This window comes from Artemia franciscana, chromosome 19 (genome assembly GCF_032884065.1).
Source record: "Artemia franciscana chromosome 19, ASM3288406v1, whole genome shotgun sequence".
Taxonomy (NCBI): domain Eukaryota; kingdom Metazoa; phylum Arthropoda; class Branchiopoda; order Anostraca; family Artemiidae; genus Artemia; species Artemia franciscana.
Genome location: NC_088881.1, coordinates 20,431,827 through 20,451,465, shown reverse-complemented (window position 1 = coordinate 20,451,465; position 19,639 = coordinate 20,431,827). Strand labels below are relative to the sequence as shown.

Genomic DNA, 19,639 nt, shown 5'->3' with positions numbered 1-19,639 from the left:
TATTTAGTCAAAGCTTTCTATGAACAGTACTTTTGTTGAATAAGTACTCAATAATAATTTTACAAAAATAAAATCGGGTGGACAGAGATGGGTATTGTTGTTCATGAGGATGGAAGTTCTTCTACGTTGCCGAAGCCATTACGACCTCCACAATAGCGTTCTCTGATGTTTAAATACGTTGTATAGGTTTTTTAAATACATTTAAACTCGGTGAAAACAAAGCTGGCAGTACTTGTTAACAACCATCCCTCAAGAACTTCCTATCAAAGTCCTTTGATATCTTACCCAGACATTTCCCCCTCTGTGTCCGTAGAAATGTGAAGGGAATATTTAGACATGAATAGGCTTGGGAGGAGGCTTGCTTGCCCTTTAATCACTTTTGACTTAAAAAGGATACGATAGCGTTTAATTTTCAATCAAATCAGCTCCTTTAAAATTTTCAATGATATTGCCAGCTATTATAGAGCGGTGCTGTCCGATGTTGCTTATGTGCCCTTTTGAAAACTTGCATGTATATAGTTTTTTCTTTTAATTGAAATTCCTCCTTTACATTATCTAAAACTTTCACCTTAATGCCCTTAGCGTCATTAGTTACAGTAACTAGTATTTGTGTTAATAGTATACACATAGCGCCTTCTGGCTACTTCGAAATCCGCCCCAACTTACCCTTAAATGTCTAACTTAATGATGTAAGGCGTTCTTGATTTATTGCTTTGTCATCTTTTTGAAAATCCACTTGCTCATAGTTCGTTTTGATTTAGTTCAACCTCCACTTAAATATTTCTTGAATATTAACAACCTGTGCAACAAAACCGCTATCCATCGACAATTTTGTTTAAATAATCAAATCTTGTCCAAAATTTTACTTACAATCCAATATCTGAATTCTCAAGCAGAAAACTGAAAAAGTGGGTAGCTACTAACTCCAAATAAGTACTAAAATTTTTTCCTGCTACCTAGTAAGTAAACCTAGTAAATAAAAATGTAAGAATGACCCCTGGATCAGAAAGGCCGTAGAATAAATAGTTGAAATTACTTAAAGAATTTTTAGCATAAAGAGCGAAGTATTTATCTCCTCCTAAATACCTCGCTCTTTATGCTAAAGTATTTTTAGAACCCCTCATATGCGTAATAATCTCTGTTCGTTTTAAGTTTTAATGCTTCTCCTTACTTTCAATTGAAAAAACTTTTTCATGTTTATATTTCATTGTTTTTTTTTTATAGTAATGCTAGAAAGTCCTGCGCCCTTTTCATTGAATTTCTCATCCCCCATGAAATATTCCTCCAAGGAAAGATCCTCCCATATAGCCCCCTCCCCTGAACCCCACACCCAAACCAAAAAATTCCCACTAACTCCAAATAAGTACTAAAATTTTTTCCTGCTACCTAGTAAAAATGTAATTTTCAAAACTAAAAGTCAAAGTGTATGGAAGGTCATGAAATAGATAGTCGTCCACATTTATTAGCTACCTCACTGTAACCTTCCGTTTTAGCTTTAAAAGTAGCTATTTTTCTGTGTGCGAAGAGGAAAGTTAATTTTTGCTTTAAAGGAGACTGTTAAAACTTGGAGGGAAAATTGTTTTTAACACTTTATTTTAATTTCTACTGGTGTAAGTGATTTATTTATTAAATTGATCCATTAATGCTGGGTGTAACACATTCCAATTTATTGTTGAAGTTGACGATGACCTTCAGGAGAAAGCAGCACATTATAAAATTGTCTCTAAGAGATAATATAAGCTGATGGGAAATATCCTAAGGTGATTGTTTGCATTTACAAAATTTTGTGGATATTAATTTTTTTTAAAGAAATGTTTTTCGTTTTGTAAATTAATTGCCACTGAGAAATTCGATAAACCAAAAAGGCTCTTTGAAAACAGGCATAAACAGGAGAAAAAACCCATAGCATATACTGCTTCATGAAGACGATTCTTTTTTACCTACTTTTCTCAAATGAATTATGAGCACCCTTACACCCCCCCCCCCTTAAAAAAGGAGGAGCCATCCTGACCCGTGGGACAAAACAGCTTACTTACGAAACTACGCATAAAATCGTCTTCTATTAACATAAGCTGTGACTGAACGCAATCTCTGCAGTAAGCTATTGCCGTTTACGTTTTGGCTGAGTGCATAAAAACCATGCTATTTCATGGGGATCACTGTTGCCGGATGGGGAACCACAAAGGCAGCTTCAGCCTTTGAAAAATTTGGGATGTAATATTTTACCCCAAATCCATCCCAAATTTTACCTTGTGCTTTTGTACTTTTGTGTTTGTTGGATGGGATACCCCGATTTTGATAACGAGTGTGAGTAGTAGACAAGAAATAAAACAAATCACCAGATCTTTGGTTTATCATTTAAATAAGAGTCATGTAAAATTATGATCAACGTTTCATGAAATTAATTTCAGTGTGATAGCCCATGGGGAGTGATGTTCTTGTTGAAAATTTGGGGCCCAAGGTTCTATTTCAGCTATCACAAGGTTGGACTACAGGCTTACTACCTGTTCCTAAAAAAAGAATACACCAATTGAACCGTTGATTTGACACCTCAGTGGCATCAATTCGCCATATGTCCTAAAAATTTTTTAGTCAAAGGTTCATATGAAATGTTTCACCAATGCTAAATAACATTCTAAAATGCAGTAAATCTCCCTAATTTTTTTGTGTCTTCGTCGCCAGGAATTGCCTCTGCCACGACGATCGTTTTTATGGCACTTGGTATTTACCAAGTGACATGTAGCAATCGCAGTTTCTGTCGGTCCCGGTTTTGCTAGTTTGGGCACTTCCAGAAAAGCTAAGACGATGAAATTTGGCAGGCGCATCAGGGACCAGACCAGATTAAGTTAGAAATAGTCGTTTCCCCGATTCGATCATCTGGGGGGGGGGAGACGGTTAATTCGGAAAAATTTGAAAAGATGAGATATTTTTAACTTACGAACGGGTGATCAGACTTTAATGAAATCTGATATTTAGAAGGATATCCTGTCTCAGAACTCTTATTTTAAATCCCGAGTGGATCCAGTGAAATAGTCGTTTCCCCGATTCGATCATCTGGGGGAGGGACGGTTAATTCGGAAAAATTTGAAAAGATGAGATATTTTTAACTTACGAACGGGTGATCATACCTTAATGAAATCTGATATTTAGAAGGATATCGTGTCTCAAAACTTATTTTAAATCCCGAGTGGATCCGGTGACATTGGGGGGAGTTGGGGGGGGAACCTGAAATCTTGGAGAACGCTTAGAGAGGAGAGATAGAGATAAAATTTGGTGGAAAAAACAAGCACAAGTCCTAGATACGTGATTGATATAACCAGAATGGATCTGCTCTCTTTGGAGCAGTTCGGGTGGGGGAAGGGGGATGGTTGATTCGAAAAATTAGAAAGAATGAGGCATTTTTAACTTACCAACGAGCGATCGGATCTTAATGTAATTTGATATTTAGAAGGACTTCATAACACAGACCTCTTACTTTAAATTCCAACTGGATTCAGTTTCATTGGGGGAGTTGAGGGGCATTCGATATTTAGAAAGACCTCGTGTCTCAGACCTCGTATTTTAAATCCCGACCGGACCGGTGACATTGGGGGGAGTTGGAGGGGGAAACCGGAAATCTTTGAAAATGCTTAGAGTGGAGAGATAGTAATGAAACTTGGTGGGAACAAGTTCCTGCTCTTGGCTCTTCCAACCTCGTCTCAAGTGCCATGCGAGCTCTTGGCTCTTATTAGAAACATATGTTATATTTTTTTTCTAATTCATATTATTCTCGAAAGAAACGTCTCAACTGATGGTGCGAATGACGAACAGCATAGGTCACTCAATAACATCCAAATTTGGAATATCAATCGCGTATAGCCTTGGTAGAAGCTTTTTGTTCCTAAGCTTTGATTTCCCACTGTTTACCATAGAAAATACATTTTTGACGACTGTATTGCTGATACTTAGTAAAAACAACGTCAGTCTGCCAAATCTCGAAAGACATACTCTTCAATAGGGCCATGATTTGAAGTACTTGAGCCCAAAGAAGGTTCTTCCCCGCAAAATTCGCTAGTCCATCTTCAATGAAATTCCTCAATGGTTCCTCCGTATTGCCAAATCTGGCTGTTGGAATTTCGGTAAGACTTTAACTGCGTCAAATCTGGGTCTAGCCAGAGATAAACGTTGTCAAGAAGGGAGGGTCTTAGTTTCAGAAGAGATTAAATGGCAGTAGGCACATGTCAGAACTGACGTCGCACCTATCCTGAGAAAACTTGACGATGAATCTTTATTTCTTCCTTTGTCTCAATTTTTAAATCTGGTTGCTGAGTTAAAAAAAAACAAGAGCTAAGAGCTCATATGGCACTTGTGACGAGGCGAGAAGAGCTAAGAGCCAAGAGATCATATGGTATGAGCTCTAACAAAATTCTATGAATCAATAGATTGATTTAAAAAGGAAAGTAAGAGGCTTAATGCCGATCAGGATTTAAAATAAGAGCTCTGAGTCACGATGTCCCTCTAAATATCAAAATTCATTAAGATCCGATCAGCCACTCGTAAGTTATAAATACCTAATTTTTTCTAATTTTTCCTCTCCTTTTAGTCCCCCAGACGGTCGAATCTGGGAAAACGGCTTTATCAAGTCAAATTGTGCAGCTCCCTGACACGCCTACCAATTTTCATCGTCCTAGCACGTCCAGAAGCACCAAACTCGCCAAATCACTGAACCCCTCCCCCCAACTCCCCCAAAGAGAGCGAATCCAGTACGATTCTGTCAATCACGTATCAAGGACATTTGTTTATTTTATCCACCAAGCTTCATCCCGATTCCTCCACTCCAAGTGTTTTTCCAAGATTTCCCCCTCCAACTCCCCCCAATGTCAAAAGATCTGGTCGGGATATGAAATAAGAGCCCTGAGACATGAATTCCTTCTAAAAATCAAATTTCATTAAGATCCGATTATCTATTCGTAAGATAAAAATACCCCAATTGTCACGTTCTACAAGAATACCAGTTTCCCCCTCCAACTTCCCCCAGTGTCACAGGATCTGGTCGGAATTCAAATTTCATTAAGAGCTGGTCACCCTTTCGTAAGTTACAAATACCTCAATTTTGAAAATTACCCCCCCCCAAATTCCACCAAAGAGAGCAGATCCGGTCCGGTTATTTCAGTCACGTATCTTAGACAGGTTTCTATTCTTCCCATCCACCGCTTTCACCGCTTCATCCTGATCTCACCGCTTTAAGTATTTTCTAAGATTTCCGGTCCCCCAACGGCCCCCCCCCCCAATTACGCTTGATCCGGTTGAGATTTTAAATAAGAGATCTGAGTTACGAGGTCCTTCTAAATATGAAGTTTCTTGAAGATCCGATCACTCCTTCGTAAGTTAAAAATACGTCATTTTTTCTTATTTTTCTGAATTAACCCCCCCCCCCCAATAGAGCGGATCCGTTCCAATTATGTAAATCATGTATGTAAGACTTCTGCTTATTTTTCCCACCAGGTTTCATCCCGATCCCTCCAATCTAAGCGTTTTCCATGATTTTAGGTTTCCCCACCTCAAACTTCCCCCAATGTCACCAGATCCGGTCAGGATTTAAATTTTAGGTTTCCCCTCCCAACCCCCCTCCCCCCCCAACGTCACCAGATCCGGTCGGGTTTAAAATAAGATCTCTGAACGATATCCTTCTAAATATCAAATTCCATTGAGATCCGATCACCCGTTCGTACTTTAAAAATACCTCACTTTTCTAATTTTTCAGAAATAACCCCCCCCCCCCCCAACTACCCCAAAGAGAGCGGATCCGCTCCGTTTATGCCAATCATGTATCTAGGACTTGTGTTTATTTTTCCCACCAAGTTTCACCCCGATCCCTCCACTCTAAGTGTTTTCCATGTTTTAGGTTCCCCCCTCCCGACTCCCCTCCAATGTCACCAGATCCGGTCGGTATTTAAAATAAGAGCTCTTAAGACACGATATCCTTCTAAACATCAAATTTAATTGAGATCCGATCACCCATTCGTATGTTAAAAATACCTCATTTTTTCTAGTTTTTCCGAATTACCCCTCCCCCCAACTACCCCAAAGAGAGCGGATCCGTTCCGATTATGTCAATCATGTATCTGGGACTTGTGCTTATTTTTCCCATCAAGTTTCATCTCGATCCCTCCACTCTAAGTGTTTTCCGAGATTTTTGGTTTCCCCCTCCAAATCCCCCCAATGTCATCAGATCCGGTCGGGATTTAAAATAAGAGCTCTGAGACACAATATCATTCCAAATATCAAATTTCATTAAGATCCCATCTCACGCTCACAAGTTAAAAATATTTCATATTTCTATTTTTTTCGAATTAACCGCCCCCCCCCCCAGATGGTCAAATCGGGAAAACGACTATTTCTAAATTAATCTGGTCCGGTCCCTGATACGCTTGCCAAAGTTCATCGTCCTAGCTTACCTGGAAGTACCTAAAGTAGCAAAACCGGGACCGACAGAATTTGCGATTGCTATATGTCACTTGGTTAATACCAAGTGCCATAAAAACGAATTCCTTAAGTCTGCTTGCCCAATGAGGAGTCAAAAGCACAAGGCTGATGATAATGGTTGATAATGATAAGGCTGATTCTAAGTAAAAAATAGTAAAAATTACGACCAACGTATCTATATCATCTTCACTTCGTATTTAGAAGATATTAAATATAAAAAAAACAAGTTTTTTGAAATGAAAGTAAGGAGCGACATTAAAACTTAAAACGAACAGAAATTACTCCGTATATGAAAGGGGCTTTTCCTCCTCGACACCCCGCTCCTTACGCTAAAGTTTTGTATTGTTTTAAAAAGTAGAGTTGCGAGAAAGAATCAAACTTTAGCGCAAGGAGCGGGCTGTCGAGGAGGAAAAGCCCCTTTCATATACAGAGTACTTTCTGTTCGTTTAAGTTTTAATGTCGCTCCTTACTTTCATTTCAAAAAACTTGTTTTTTTTTATTTAATTTCTGAAAGTTTTTGAATTAATGCATGTCTGATTTTGGCTCTCCGTACATAAATTATCAAAATGAAATTTGCATATTAATTCTTTTTTTGGCTAAATGGCTTTCTCTTAGTTTTGATCAGACGATTTTGAGAAGTTAGGGGTGGGGAAGAAGGCCTAGTTGCCATCCAATTTTTCGGTTACTTAAAAACGCAACTAGATCTTTTAATTTTTAACGAACGTTTTTATTAGTGAAAGAAAATACGTAACTTAAGAATTAACTTACATAACAAACTTTTATATTCTTATATTTTTGATTACATATATGAGGGGGTTGGTCCCCTCGTTAATACCTCGCTCTTTACACTAAATCTTGTTTTGTCCCAATTCTTTAAGAATGACCCCTGGATCAGAAAGGCCGTAGAATAAATAGTTGAAATTACTTAAAAAAATTTTAGCATAAAGAGCGAAGTATTTATCTCCTCCTAAATACCTCGCTCTTTATGCTAAAGTATTTTTAGAACCCCTCATATGCGTAATAATCTCTGTTCGTTTTAAGTTTTAATGCTTCTCCTTACTTTCAATTGAAAAAACTTTTTCATGTTTATATTTTCATTGTTTTTTTTTTATAGTAATGCTAGAAAGTCCTGCGCCCTTTTCATTGAATTTCTCTTCCCCCATGAAATATTCCTCCAAGGAAAGATCCTCCCATATAGCCCCCTCCCCTGAACCCCACACCCAAAACCAAAAAATTCCCCCTGATAACGTCGGTACACTTCCCAGTAACCATTACTGTATGTAAACATTGGTCAAAGTTTGTAACTAGCAGCCCCTCCCCCAGGGACTGTGGGGGTAAGTCATCCCCAAAGACATAGTTATTATGGTTTTCGACTATGTGGAACAAAATGGCTATCTGAAAATTTTTATCCGTTGACTTTGGGAAAACCATGAGCGTGGGAGGGGGCCTAGGTGCCCTCCAATTTTTTTGGTCACTTAAAAAGGGCACTAGAACTTTTCATTTCCGTTAGAATGAGCCCTCTTGCAACACTCTAGGACCACTTGGTCGATACGATGACCCAAGGAAAAAAAAAACAAACAAATAAACACGCACCCGTGATTTGTCTTCTGGCAAAAAATACGAAATTCCACATTTTTGTAGATTGGACCTTGAAATTTGTTCTTTAGGGTTTTCTGATACGCTGAAGGCGGTGGTGCGATTTTCGTTAAGATCCTATGACTTTTAGGGGGTGTTACCCCCTATTTTCCAAAATAAGGCAAATTTTCTCAGGTTCGTAACTTTTGATGACAAAGACTAAATTTGATGAAACTTATATATTTAAAATCAGCTTAAAAAATCCAATTCTTTTGATATATCTTTTAGCATCGAAATTCCGGTTTTTAGAGTTTCGTTTACTATTTAGCCGGGTCGCTCCTTACTACAGTTCAGTACCATAAACTGTTTGAATCACATCAGTATTGAAAAAAACCTAACCACGAACTGTTTGATCACTAGTGATATTCTTTGTATTAAGTATATTTTATGTCATATGATCTGAAAAAAGTCGGAAAAAGTACTAAGTAAAAAAATTGAAGTTAAAAAAAAAACGAATGTTAAAAAAGTACAAAAAAGGGGACCAGAAGTTAGGGGAAGGGGCATTGGGCCCCTTGGAGGTTAGGTCATGAATGACCAAGGGCTTTCGTATTGTTGCTTATAATTCATATGACTTTATTAATTTCAACTTTATGCATACCCCAATGCTAAACAATATTTTCAAAAAAAATTGTTCATATAGCTGTCATGACTTGAATTTTAATTATTATAATAACTGGACATTGCTTTTATTCACTGAAGATCGAATATTTGCTAATCACGTCTTGACAGGAATTTGTAAGCTATTCACCCAAAAGCGTTGGATACCTGTCTGGGTGGTTGGTTATGTAAGTAGGTCAATGCTGAAGTTTAGTAGAGGTGGTGGCTGGCATTTCCCCCCCCCCCCATCCCTCTGTGATTACCCCCTGAAAATACTTCCCGCGCGGGAATACCCCTCCCTCGAGGAAAATACCCCCCGCTGAAAAAGACCCCTCCCCCTGTGGAAAATAAGGCTTTAGAAATTCGTGGATTTTATTTGAGTATTTTTTCTGTAGAGGGAAGTTATTTTGTTGTTTGTTTATTATACGCCACTCACTGAAGCTTACGCTGTGTAGAACTCTAGAACAAACTGGTTTCTTCGTTAGTTTCTTTCAGTTTAGCGCGAGACAAGACAAAGAAAAGTGACATAATAGATTGGAAACATATAATTTGGGCTACATATTTTAACACAGGGGGGAGGGGGGTAAAGTGTGTGGACAGTTTGAAGTCAGAAAATACTTCTTACTTCCCAATATGCAGAATAATTGTACCTATCACATTTCCATGTAGATCTGCTATACTTTAGCCCACCCCCCTAATGTGCAAACATATTGCCCAAATTTGTTACTAAAGTAATGAAGGTACTAAAAAAGAAACCGGCTTGTTCTCGAGTTTTACACATCATAAACTTTTTCATTGAGACAGAGCCAGATTTCCCGGTGTTATTTAAAAACAATCAAAAATTAAATTAAAATAAAAGTTTTTCAACTCAAAGTAAGGAGCAACATCAAAACTTAAAACGAACAGAAATTATTATGTATATGAAAGGAGTTGTCCCCTCCACAAGACCTTGCTCTTGCGCTAAAGTTTTTACTTTTTGTTCTAATTCTTTAAGAACGATTCCTTAAAAACAAATGGCTTTTTAATAGAATAATAAGTTTAATTTTAAGTTCCTTTCAAAAAATTATTTAGCATAAAGAGTGAGGTCTTGAGGAGGAGGCTGTTGCTCCTTACTTTCAGTTGAAACTTTTTTTTAATTTAATTTTTGATCGTCTTTAAATAATGCCAGGAAATCCGGCTCTTTCTCCATGAAAAATTCCGTTACTTGCGTATAACTTCATAATATGCAGAATAATTGTACCTAACCAATCTTACATGCAGACCTGCTATACGTTACCCCTCCCCCTCCGCTAATATGCAAATATATAGCCCAAATTAATTTCTAAAGTAACGAAGAAACTGGTTTGTTCTCGAGTTTTACACATCATCAACTTTTCATAGAGATTCTTTTCGTAGGGATTTCCCGGTTCAGAAATCAAATAAAAAAAACAAGTTTTTTCAACTGTAAGTAAGGAGCAACATCAAAAATTAAAACAAACAGAAATTATTATGCATATGAGTTGCCCCTTTCACAAGACCTTGCTCTTTACGGTAAAGTTTTTACTTTTTGTCCTAATTCTTTAAGAACGATCCTGAGCTAAACTCTTGTTTGTAATGATTTCTCTCCATTTTAAGCTTGATTTTCATCTTCAATTTAAGTTTTATTTGTTATAAGATTTATTAATTTTATTACCTGTTGTATGTTTGTCTGATATGATTGTTTATTTAATTTCTGTTCGTTTTTGGTTTCACCTATTCTTTAATAGTAATTTCTGGTCATTTTGAGCATGAATTATTATAGGAATTTATTTCTGCTTATCTTAAGTTTAATATAGCCTTTACTTTCCTCTGAAAAACTTCTTTTTCAGAAAGTTATATTTCATTGACTCAATTCAAGACTGAAAGATTTTGAAGCTAAACCCCACGATGGAGACTTTGAAATTCGAGTACATGCGATCCAGTATTTTGACCAAAGTTCTCGGTGAAAAGGTAGATTTTGACTTTTCTTGAACATAGAGGATTGTAACGTAAAATATTCCCGTATAGGACAAAATGTGTCGAACAATAATAACGAAAGGATGGTCTCTTCCATCCTTTCATAAAGGATTATGTTTCTTCCAGGCCAAGGCGACTTTTTTTTTTTTTTTTTTTTTTTTTTTTTTTTTTTTTTTTTTTTTTTTTAGCTACTGTCTCTGTTAGTGGTTTTGAAGGCTCAGAAGGACAGAAGGATGTTCGGGCACATCCAAAGGTTTGTCCACCTGAAAAGACCATAGTACAGACGGGGGTTTTATCCATTTTATTGCATTGCATTATAGTTTTCCAGTTACCTGTTAGTCGACAAGTGTCACCGGCATTTATGAATTATAGCGAACTAAAGTTGCCTTATTGGCATAAACGCTGTCCATAAATGACAAGTTGTGAATAGCCAGTCGGAAAGTTGTCATTTTGATAGATGTAATAATTAATAAGGTCTGAAAAGAATAAAAAAAGAAAAAAAAACAGCTCCTCTGATATATGTGCAGGCGCGTATACTAGGGGTTTATTTTGGGATAGTGGGCACATTATTGAATAAACGCAAAAAAAAGGCAAAGTTATAAAACTTTTGGAACAACTGAATATGTATTAAGATTTCTAAATGTAGGGGTTTGGAAGAACCTCCTTTCTACGAACGTATTTGTGTATGCATGAGAAAAGTTGAATTGCGGATAAAAGTGTGTCAAAAGTACATGAACTCCCTTGGATCACCCAAGTCTTCAAATCTAGCATTTTCATTGTTCAAATATAAACTCATCTAAATCCGAAATCCTTCTAAGTGGATTTACGATTACCTACCAGTTGGCATATCTAAATATCCCACGGATCTCTAATTCCTTTTGTAGAATTTGGGATACATTCAACGACACTTCTGGTGTTCCCCTTCCAACGGTTACTAGAATACCTCGTCTCTTTAAGCACTGGAAAAAAAAAGAATGACGTAAATCAGCTGGGATTGTATTGTCTACTAATAAAGGAAACTGCATGCAAATGGTGCTGCTATCTCAAATTCGAAATTCTTTACGTTTTCTGTCTGTTTGCTTCTAAAAGAAAATTTTAAATTAAAAGGAATAGAGCGAGCTCAGACAAGATGCTGACCAATAGATGGATAAACCTAAACATGCCGAGGTACCTCAGCATGAGGTACCTCATGAGGTCGGGTGAGTTACGGTTGAAGGCTCTTTGTCCAGCATGCAGGAAGAATTGTTGTTTAACAACTTTGCTCAAACGTTAGTAGGCTATGTTGAAAGTGACGATTTACTGAAGCTTTCATTCTTCCTGAACTCAAAACAGCGGTTTGTTTTGTCTCAACTTTCGACGAATTCAGTTATAGTCAGAACCCATTTTAAATTTTACCAACAGTCTAAAAACCCGGATGGAACCTGATTTCATCGATCATGTTCAGCTTGTTATCTGTTAGAACCAGCCACACCAGCAGTGGCGTAGTGGGCTAAAATTTCTGTGCCACTAGGCATCCAAATGCAACATTTCAAACAGTTCGTGGTAACGAACTGTGGTAAAGAGCGACCCTGCTCTATAGTAAACGAAACTCTATAAAATGGAATTTTGAAACTATAAGATACATTGAAAGAATTGGATTTTTATGTTGATTTTAAATATATAAGTTTCATCAAATTTAGTCCCACTCATTAAAAGTTACGAGCCTGAGAAAATTTGACTTATTTTGGAAAATAGGGGGAAACACCCACTAAAAGTCATAGAATCTTAACGAAAATCACATCATCCCATTTAGCGTATCAGAGAACCCTACTCTAAAAGTTTCAAGCTTCTATCTACAACAAGAGCTAAGAGCTCATACGGCACTTGTGACGAGGCAAGAAGAGCTAAGAGCCAAGAGCTCATTTGGTATGAGCTCTAACAAAATTCTAAGAATCAATAGATTGGTTTAAAAGGAAAATCAGAGGCTTAACGCCGGTCGGGATTTAAAATAAGAGCTCTGAGTCACGATGTCCTTCTAAATATCAAAATTCATTAAGATCCGATCACCCACTCTTAAGTTACAAATACCTATTTTTTCTAATTTTTCCTCTCCCTTTAGCCCCCCAGATGGTCGAATCTAGGAAAACGACTTTATCAAGTCAATTTGTGCAGCTCCCTGACACGCCTACCAATTTTCATCGTCCTTGCACGTTCAGAAGCACCAAACTCGCCAAATCACTGAGCCCAACTCCCCCAAAGAGAGCGAATCCAGTACGGTTACGTCAATCACATATCAAGGACATTTGCTTATTCTATCCACCAAGCTTCATCCCGGTTCCTCCACTCGAAGTGTTTTCCAAGATTTTCCCCTCCAAATCCTGCCAATGTCAAAAGATCTGGTCGGGATTTGAAATAAGAGTTCTGAGACATGAATTCCTTCTAAATATCAAATTTCAATAAGATCCGATCACCTATTCGTAAGATAAAAATACCCCAATTTTCATGTTTTCCAAGAATTCCGGTTTCCCCCTCTCCCCCAATGTCACAGGATCTGGTCGGAATTTAAAATTTTTTAAAGCAAAAATTTCTTTAAAGCACAAGATCCTTCTAAATATCAAATTTCATTAAGATCTGGTCACCCTTTTGTAAGTTACAAATACCTCAATTTTCCAAATTACCCCCTCCCAACTCCACCGAAGAGAGCAGATCCGGTCCGGTTATGTCAGTCACGTATCTTAGACAGGTTTTTATTCTTCCCATCCAGTTTCATCCTGATCTCTCCGCTTTAAATATTTTCTAAGATTCCCCCCTCCCCCAATGACGCTGGATCCGGTTGAGATTTAAAATAAGAGCTCTGAGTTACGAAGTCCTTCTAAAATTGAAGTTTCATAAAGATCCGATAACTCCTTCGTAAGTTAAAAATACCTCATTTTTTCAGAATTACCCCTCCCCCAACTACCCCAAAAAGAGCGGATCCGTTCCGGTTATGTCAATCATATATCTAGGACTAAGTGTTTTCCAAAATTTTGGGTTTCCCCTACCAACCCCCCCCCCCCCCTCCAATGTCACCAGATCCGATCGGGATTTAAAATAACAGCTGTGAGACACGATATCCTTCCAAACATCAAATTTCATTCAGATCTAATCAACCGTTCGTAAGTTAAAAAAACTTCAATATTTCTTTTTTTTTCCGACTTAACGGGCCCCCACTCCCCCCCACCGCAGATGGTCAAATCGGGAAAACGACTATTTCTAATTTAATCTAATTTAAAAAAGTACTTACATATTTAGAATCAGCATAAATAATAAATTTCGTCGTTGCATACATTTTAATCAGAAGTCCATTTTTTCAAGTTATGGTTCCTGTTGACCATGGTCACTCTTCACTTAGGCTTTTGTTTTTATACGAACTGTTTGATTCAATGTTCTCTTAAAGATAAGAAGGCAGCTGCTCTCTTCTAGAACCCTCGTTTTTTTGTTTTTCATATTCAAGCTTAGTATTCCTATAACAATCCTTAGTGAATGATAAAAAACTCCGTTAAAAGTTTATCCCTTCAAATATGTATTAAAAGGCTGGAATCTCAAATGCCAATATTTTTGTTGGGAAATTTCCCACGGATACCACAATCATAGTGCCAATGTCCCTAGGAAAAAAAAACGATGCATATTTAAATTTTGGTAAATAAGTATCTGGTAACACTTATCATACCCCTCTTAGGAAATTTGCTAGTGCTACTTATGATCCCCTGCATCTCTGTACCTATTTGTTTCGGTAGGTATGTAAATGTAATATTTTACGTTACACAGAAAACGATGGAAAAATAGGTTTTAAATCCATCGGCTATCACTGAATTTTCAAGCGATAGGTTTTTGTACCTCTTCTGGGGCAAATTGTTGCTTTATGCCATAAAATTACAGAAAACGTCAATTAGCTGTGATGCTGTCTTTTTCTGTACTTAAAAAGGGCACTAAAACTCTTAATTTTTACATTTTGAAAGAACTTTCTCCCAATTTCCTAAGAACGTTGGTTCGATGCATCAAACTTTCAGGAAAAAATGTAAAAACTGTGTATTTTTGTAGATAGGAGGGTTGAAATCGCTGCGACAAAAGGCTTTTGGTGCATTGGATTGCGTAATCTTCGAAAACATATCACTCACCCTTTTGGGGGTTTCGCTGCTTTTTCGGTAATCTGGAAAAATTTCTCACGCTCGTAAGTTGTGGTAGACAATTCTGCAAGTAACTTTACAGGTAGTTTCAGCTCGTTATAACTAAAGGCTTTATTTATCAGTATCACACATTAGTATAAAAAAATAAAAATATCAGAGGCACTAAAGCGTTGCTTCAAAACATTGAAAGCTAATGCTTCAAAACAATAAGGCTTCAATGTTTTATTATTACTATTTTTACCCCATAGGCACTTCATGTGGCAGGGGGGGGGGTCTTATAAACTTCAGAGGACACTCATTCGATCGGAAATTGGAAGTTCTAGTGCCCCTTTTCAGTGTCAAAAGTGAAAGGAGGGCAAATAGCCTCCCACGCCCTCTTTCCGCTAAATTGCATCTGATCCAAATTTTGAGACTTCCATTTTGTTCAAAAGAGTCCAAAAGTTAAATAACTGTGACTCCAGGGTTGACGGGACCCCCGCAGTCCCCTGGAAAAGGGCTGTAAGTTATGCAAGCTGTCCATTGTTAACATATAAGGTTAATGGAAGGGATTATCGCATAGACTTCAGAGAAGGCTCTGATGTTTTGCTCAAAATAGTCCAAATGTCATATAACTATCGTTCCGGGTTTTATAACTCCCTCAAAACCTCAGCAAGGGCTTGAAGTTATGCGAGTTGCCCATTTTTAGCGTGTAAGGTCTTTGTGTAAGGGTAGGTCGTATCAACTGTGGAGGTGGCTCATTCGATGGGAAATAGAAAGTTCTAGTTCTTTTTTAAGAGTCAAAAGTCATCTTAGGGTCACCAGCCCCCCCCCCACCTACTTTTCCTCAAATGCATCCGATCAAAAGGTTGCGACAGGCATTTAATTCAAAATAGTCCAAAATTCAAAGAACTATGCTTCAGGGGTTGAACACCCGCCCCCGGACAACAGGGTAAGGGCTGTAAGTTATGTAAGGTTCTTATTGTCACTTTGATACTTTGATTTACTGATTTATGGGGCTACTTCGATTTACGAGGCAAGAGTTATGCAATTTCCTTATTGTTACTTTGATTATTTGTTTACTTTGTTGCTTTGATATTAAGTGAGTAAAACGGCTCTAGACCCTTAAGGTCCAAACCGGCGGTGCTGATCTCCGTTTCGTGACCTTTCAGCCAGGAAGTGCAATGGGGGGTTGGGCTACTTTGATTTTGTTACTTTGATACTATTTTTGATACTTTGATGAAACTTTTTCCGGAAAAAAGCTTATCAAAGGAAAGTAAAGGCCCATACTAAACTTAAGATCAGCAGAAATAGAAACCTATGATGATTCAAATCAAAACCAGTGGTGTAATCTCGTCAAAATCCTGAGGGGGGGGGGGGGCAAAGTTAGAGCCAGTTTTCTCGAATCAAGTAAAAATGACAGTAAAAACTGAAAAATGAGCCAAATGGTACTATTAAAGTACTATATAGCACTATAAAAGTACTATAGAGATACTTTATAGTACTATCAAGGTAAATTATATACTAAAGAAAAGTGATCTGTTTCTGCTGATGCTTGAATCATGCAGGCTTATGTTAGTTTTGACTCGATTTTTGAAGAGACTAAATTTCAGCTGGGGAGGGGGGGCTCAGGTCTGGGGGAATAACGAGGCCTGGAAGCGGCATTTGCCTACCTCCCTGCCCTATAGCAAACTACGGCCCAGCTCAAAACGACCATAAATTACTATTACAGAATAAATGAAACCCAAATGAACAGAATTTAAATAAATAATCGTTGCAAAAACGTCCAACAGGTACTAATAAAAACGAAAAAATAAATCTTAAAACGAGTAAAACTTAAATTGAATATGCAAATCAAGCTTTAAACGAACAAAAATTACTACAAACACGACTTTGGCCACTGCTGCCTTCGCTAAATGTAAAAGTGTAAAAACTACTCCTTCAATGGCACTTTACTGAAAACTATATGTGTCTTGGACAGTCTTGGAAAGAACTAATAAAATCAAACTGGATATTTGATATGTACTAATATTAATTGCTGAAACCTGATGAGTTCCAAGATTTTATTTCACTGCAATGTTTATTTTTACTTTCAATGTTGCAATAAGTAAAAAAAATATATTTGTAATAATAATTCATTCTCAGTAAAGCACCAATGACGCTGTAGGTTAGACTTTTGCAGTTAAGGAAAGGGGCAGTAGCCAAATTCTTGTTTGCAGTGATTCTTGTTCGTTTTAAATCTCTAACAGTAAATGACTTTTGTTCGTTTTAAGCTTGATTTGCATATTCAACTAAAGTTTTACTTGTTTTAATATTTAATTTTTCGCTTATGTTAGTACCTGTTGTATGTTTCTTACTATAACTATTTATTTAATTTCTGTTCATTTTAGGTTTCATTTATTCTCTAATAGTAATTTCTAGTCGTTTTTATTTCTGCTGATCTTAAGTTTAATATGACCTTTACTTTTTCTTTGAAAAACTTCTTTTGCGGAAAGTTCTTTTTTATTTAATTGCTTCTAAAGACCTTAAAAAGTAAGACCGCCTAAATTATTATCAGATCCTGGATATACTCTCGGCTTACTTTTTAAACCTTCCGAGAAATAGGTAGTCAACAATAGATTTTGCTTGAACATCATACCCAATTAAAAACACCCCTAGGCAGGAACCCACTATTTACTCAGAATTATTTCTGAAGTTCGGTCCCCTATACAAAATAACAAATTAGGCGCATGACTCAGAGCTTGATAGGGGTGTACAGAATGATTTCTTAGAAAAAGAGATAGTCACTGAATTTAAGGGTTACATCCTGGACACATATTAGAGGTGCAGACGCAATTCTGGTGGCAAGTTCGGAGGTAGGATTCTATGCCTTTCATGGTAATGCGCCTTGAAAGGTGCGCCGATTTTAATTGATGCAGCGAAGAGGACCAACTACGGTTCCAATAAGTAACAAATTTGCGGCAGATCTAAAATTATCTTATAAAAACTTATACTTTTCGTTAATTGTCAAAAACTTATTAGGCTGTTTTAAAACTAGTTTAGACTTATATCCTAATTACACAATTGCAAAGTGATTAGCCCCTAATTAATTGTAAGTGACTAACCTTAACAACTTAGGATTGTCCCAAGTTTTTACACAACTTCCACCTTTAAAAGAGAGAAAGAGTAGAAAATTTTCCCGTGAGAAAGCGGGCTCGGAAGGATCGTAGGCAAGACTTTTTTCCGGAGCGGGGGGGGGACAACGAAAAATTAATAATTTGAATAAAAAGTTTCCAGAAACTCAGAGAAATTCAGAATTAAAAGGGAGCAGGCCCCGAGGCCGCTCCTCTTTTACTTGTTCCTGGTTCTGATGCCCCGAAAAGTGCCTTTCTGTTCGATAGGTCTGGTGATTGACTCTTACTAGTTAGTATGCCAACCTAATGACGTGGTTTTCCAATGACTGATGTAATATATCAATAACTTCTTTTTTTCCGCAGTGGAGTTACCAACTAACAATGTTAGCTTGCATTTTCCATTAGCTCGTAAAACAACTGTGTTAGCTAGCAAACTTTGGTTGTTAACAATTCTTAGAAATGTATTAATTGAGCGGGAAATTAAGACAAAGTGGAAACAAAAACTCAGCATAGCCTACTAGGCTGTTTTATTTCTTAAATATTTCCCGAAACCTAACTGGCTAGCTATAAGAAATATTAATACTCATAAATTTTCGCTTCTAATATTTATAGCGTAGATAGTTATTGTAGCCATCCTGATTTGTTCCATCGTCAGTTTTGAATATGGTGCTTCGTATTCAATAACAGCGATTTGATTTGTCAAAGAATTCCTTAACGGGGCGTTGATGCTTCTTCATCAACGCCCCGCTCTTTACGCTAAAGTTTTTTACTGTTTTAAAAAGTAGAGTTAAAAGAAATAATCAAACTTTAGCGTAAAAAGCGGGGCGTTGATGAGGAAGCAGCCCCTTTCATATACGAAGTAACTCCTGTTCGTTTTAAGTGTTAATGTCGCTCCTTACTTTCCGTCAAAAAAACTTTTTTTATTTATTTAATCCAGGTAGAAGCCAGAGAACCTTACAGTATGGCTCTCTGATGTGTTGAGTCTGATCGTGTTTTTTTTTTTTTTTATTAAGATGCATTGACTTTTTAGGGGCATTCCCACCCTTTCTAAGAAAATATACAGGTTTTCTCAGGCTCGTAGCTTTTGATGGATACATGAAACTTGATAAATTTTATATATCAAGAGTCATAAAAAGCCCGTTCATTTCATTTATCTATTGTTATAAAAATTCCGATTTTTAGAGTTTCGGTTGCTATTTGGCCGAGTTGCTCCTTACTTACAGTTTGTTACCACAAACCATTGGATTATTAACTAATCAGGCTTGAAATCCATTCTCAGAAAGGATATTGGTGGCAGGCATGGATATTAATTTTATGACAACTTCGTATAGGTATTTCTTAGACCCATACTACAAGACTTCTATGAATTGAGTGGATCAGTTTTTCTTGGAAGTAAAGACTCCCTACTGAAAATCTAGAGAGCAATGACATAGCTGCTGACGAAGCTTTTCTGGCATTGACAACTGAAACTTGGTCTTGTGATCCCCACAAACTGGCTTGATTTTCTAGTGGCTGAATCGCACGGACTGTCACGGCACGTGCGTCTACTGATACAGATTTCAGGAAGGCCCAATCCATGTCTCTTGCTATTTACTCTTCAACTTGGAGAAGATCGTCAGGGGTAATATGTAATTTCTAGAAATTCGGATCGAGCCATGTGGGCAGTTTTAACGAGTGCGACCTGAACAAGGCCTGTGGAGGTATTTTATCTAGCCAAGCCTCTTGGAGGTTCTC

At 37.2% G+C, this 19,639-nt stretch overlaps 1 protein-coding gene across 5 annotated transcripts in view; it reads right to left on the bottom strand.

Moving 5' to 3' along the window:
- Positions 1–19,639, bottom strand: part of LOC136039398 (sorbitol dehydrogenase-like) — a 92,588-nt gene that overhangs the window by 1,783 nt on the left and 71,166 nt on the right. For 3 of the 5 annotated variants that reach the window (XM_065723099.1, XM_065723104.1, XM_065723100.1), the window contains one exon: positions 11,509–11,630. The exons of 1 other annotated variant lie outside the window; for it this stretch is intronic. In XM_065723099.1, the coding sequence (XP_065579171.1) occupies positions 11,509–11,630 (122 nt within the window). Of the gene's footprint in view, positions 1–11,508; positions 11,631–14,807; positions 14,881–19,639 lie in introns of all 5 variants that reach the window. One more of the 5 variants, XM_065723101.1, reaches the window with a different exon arrangement.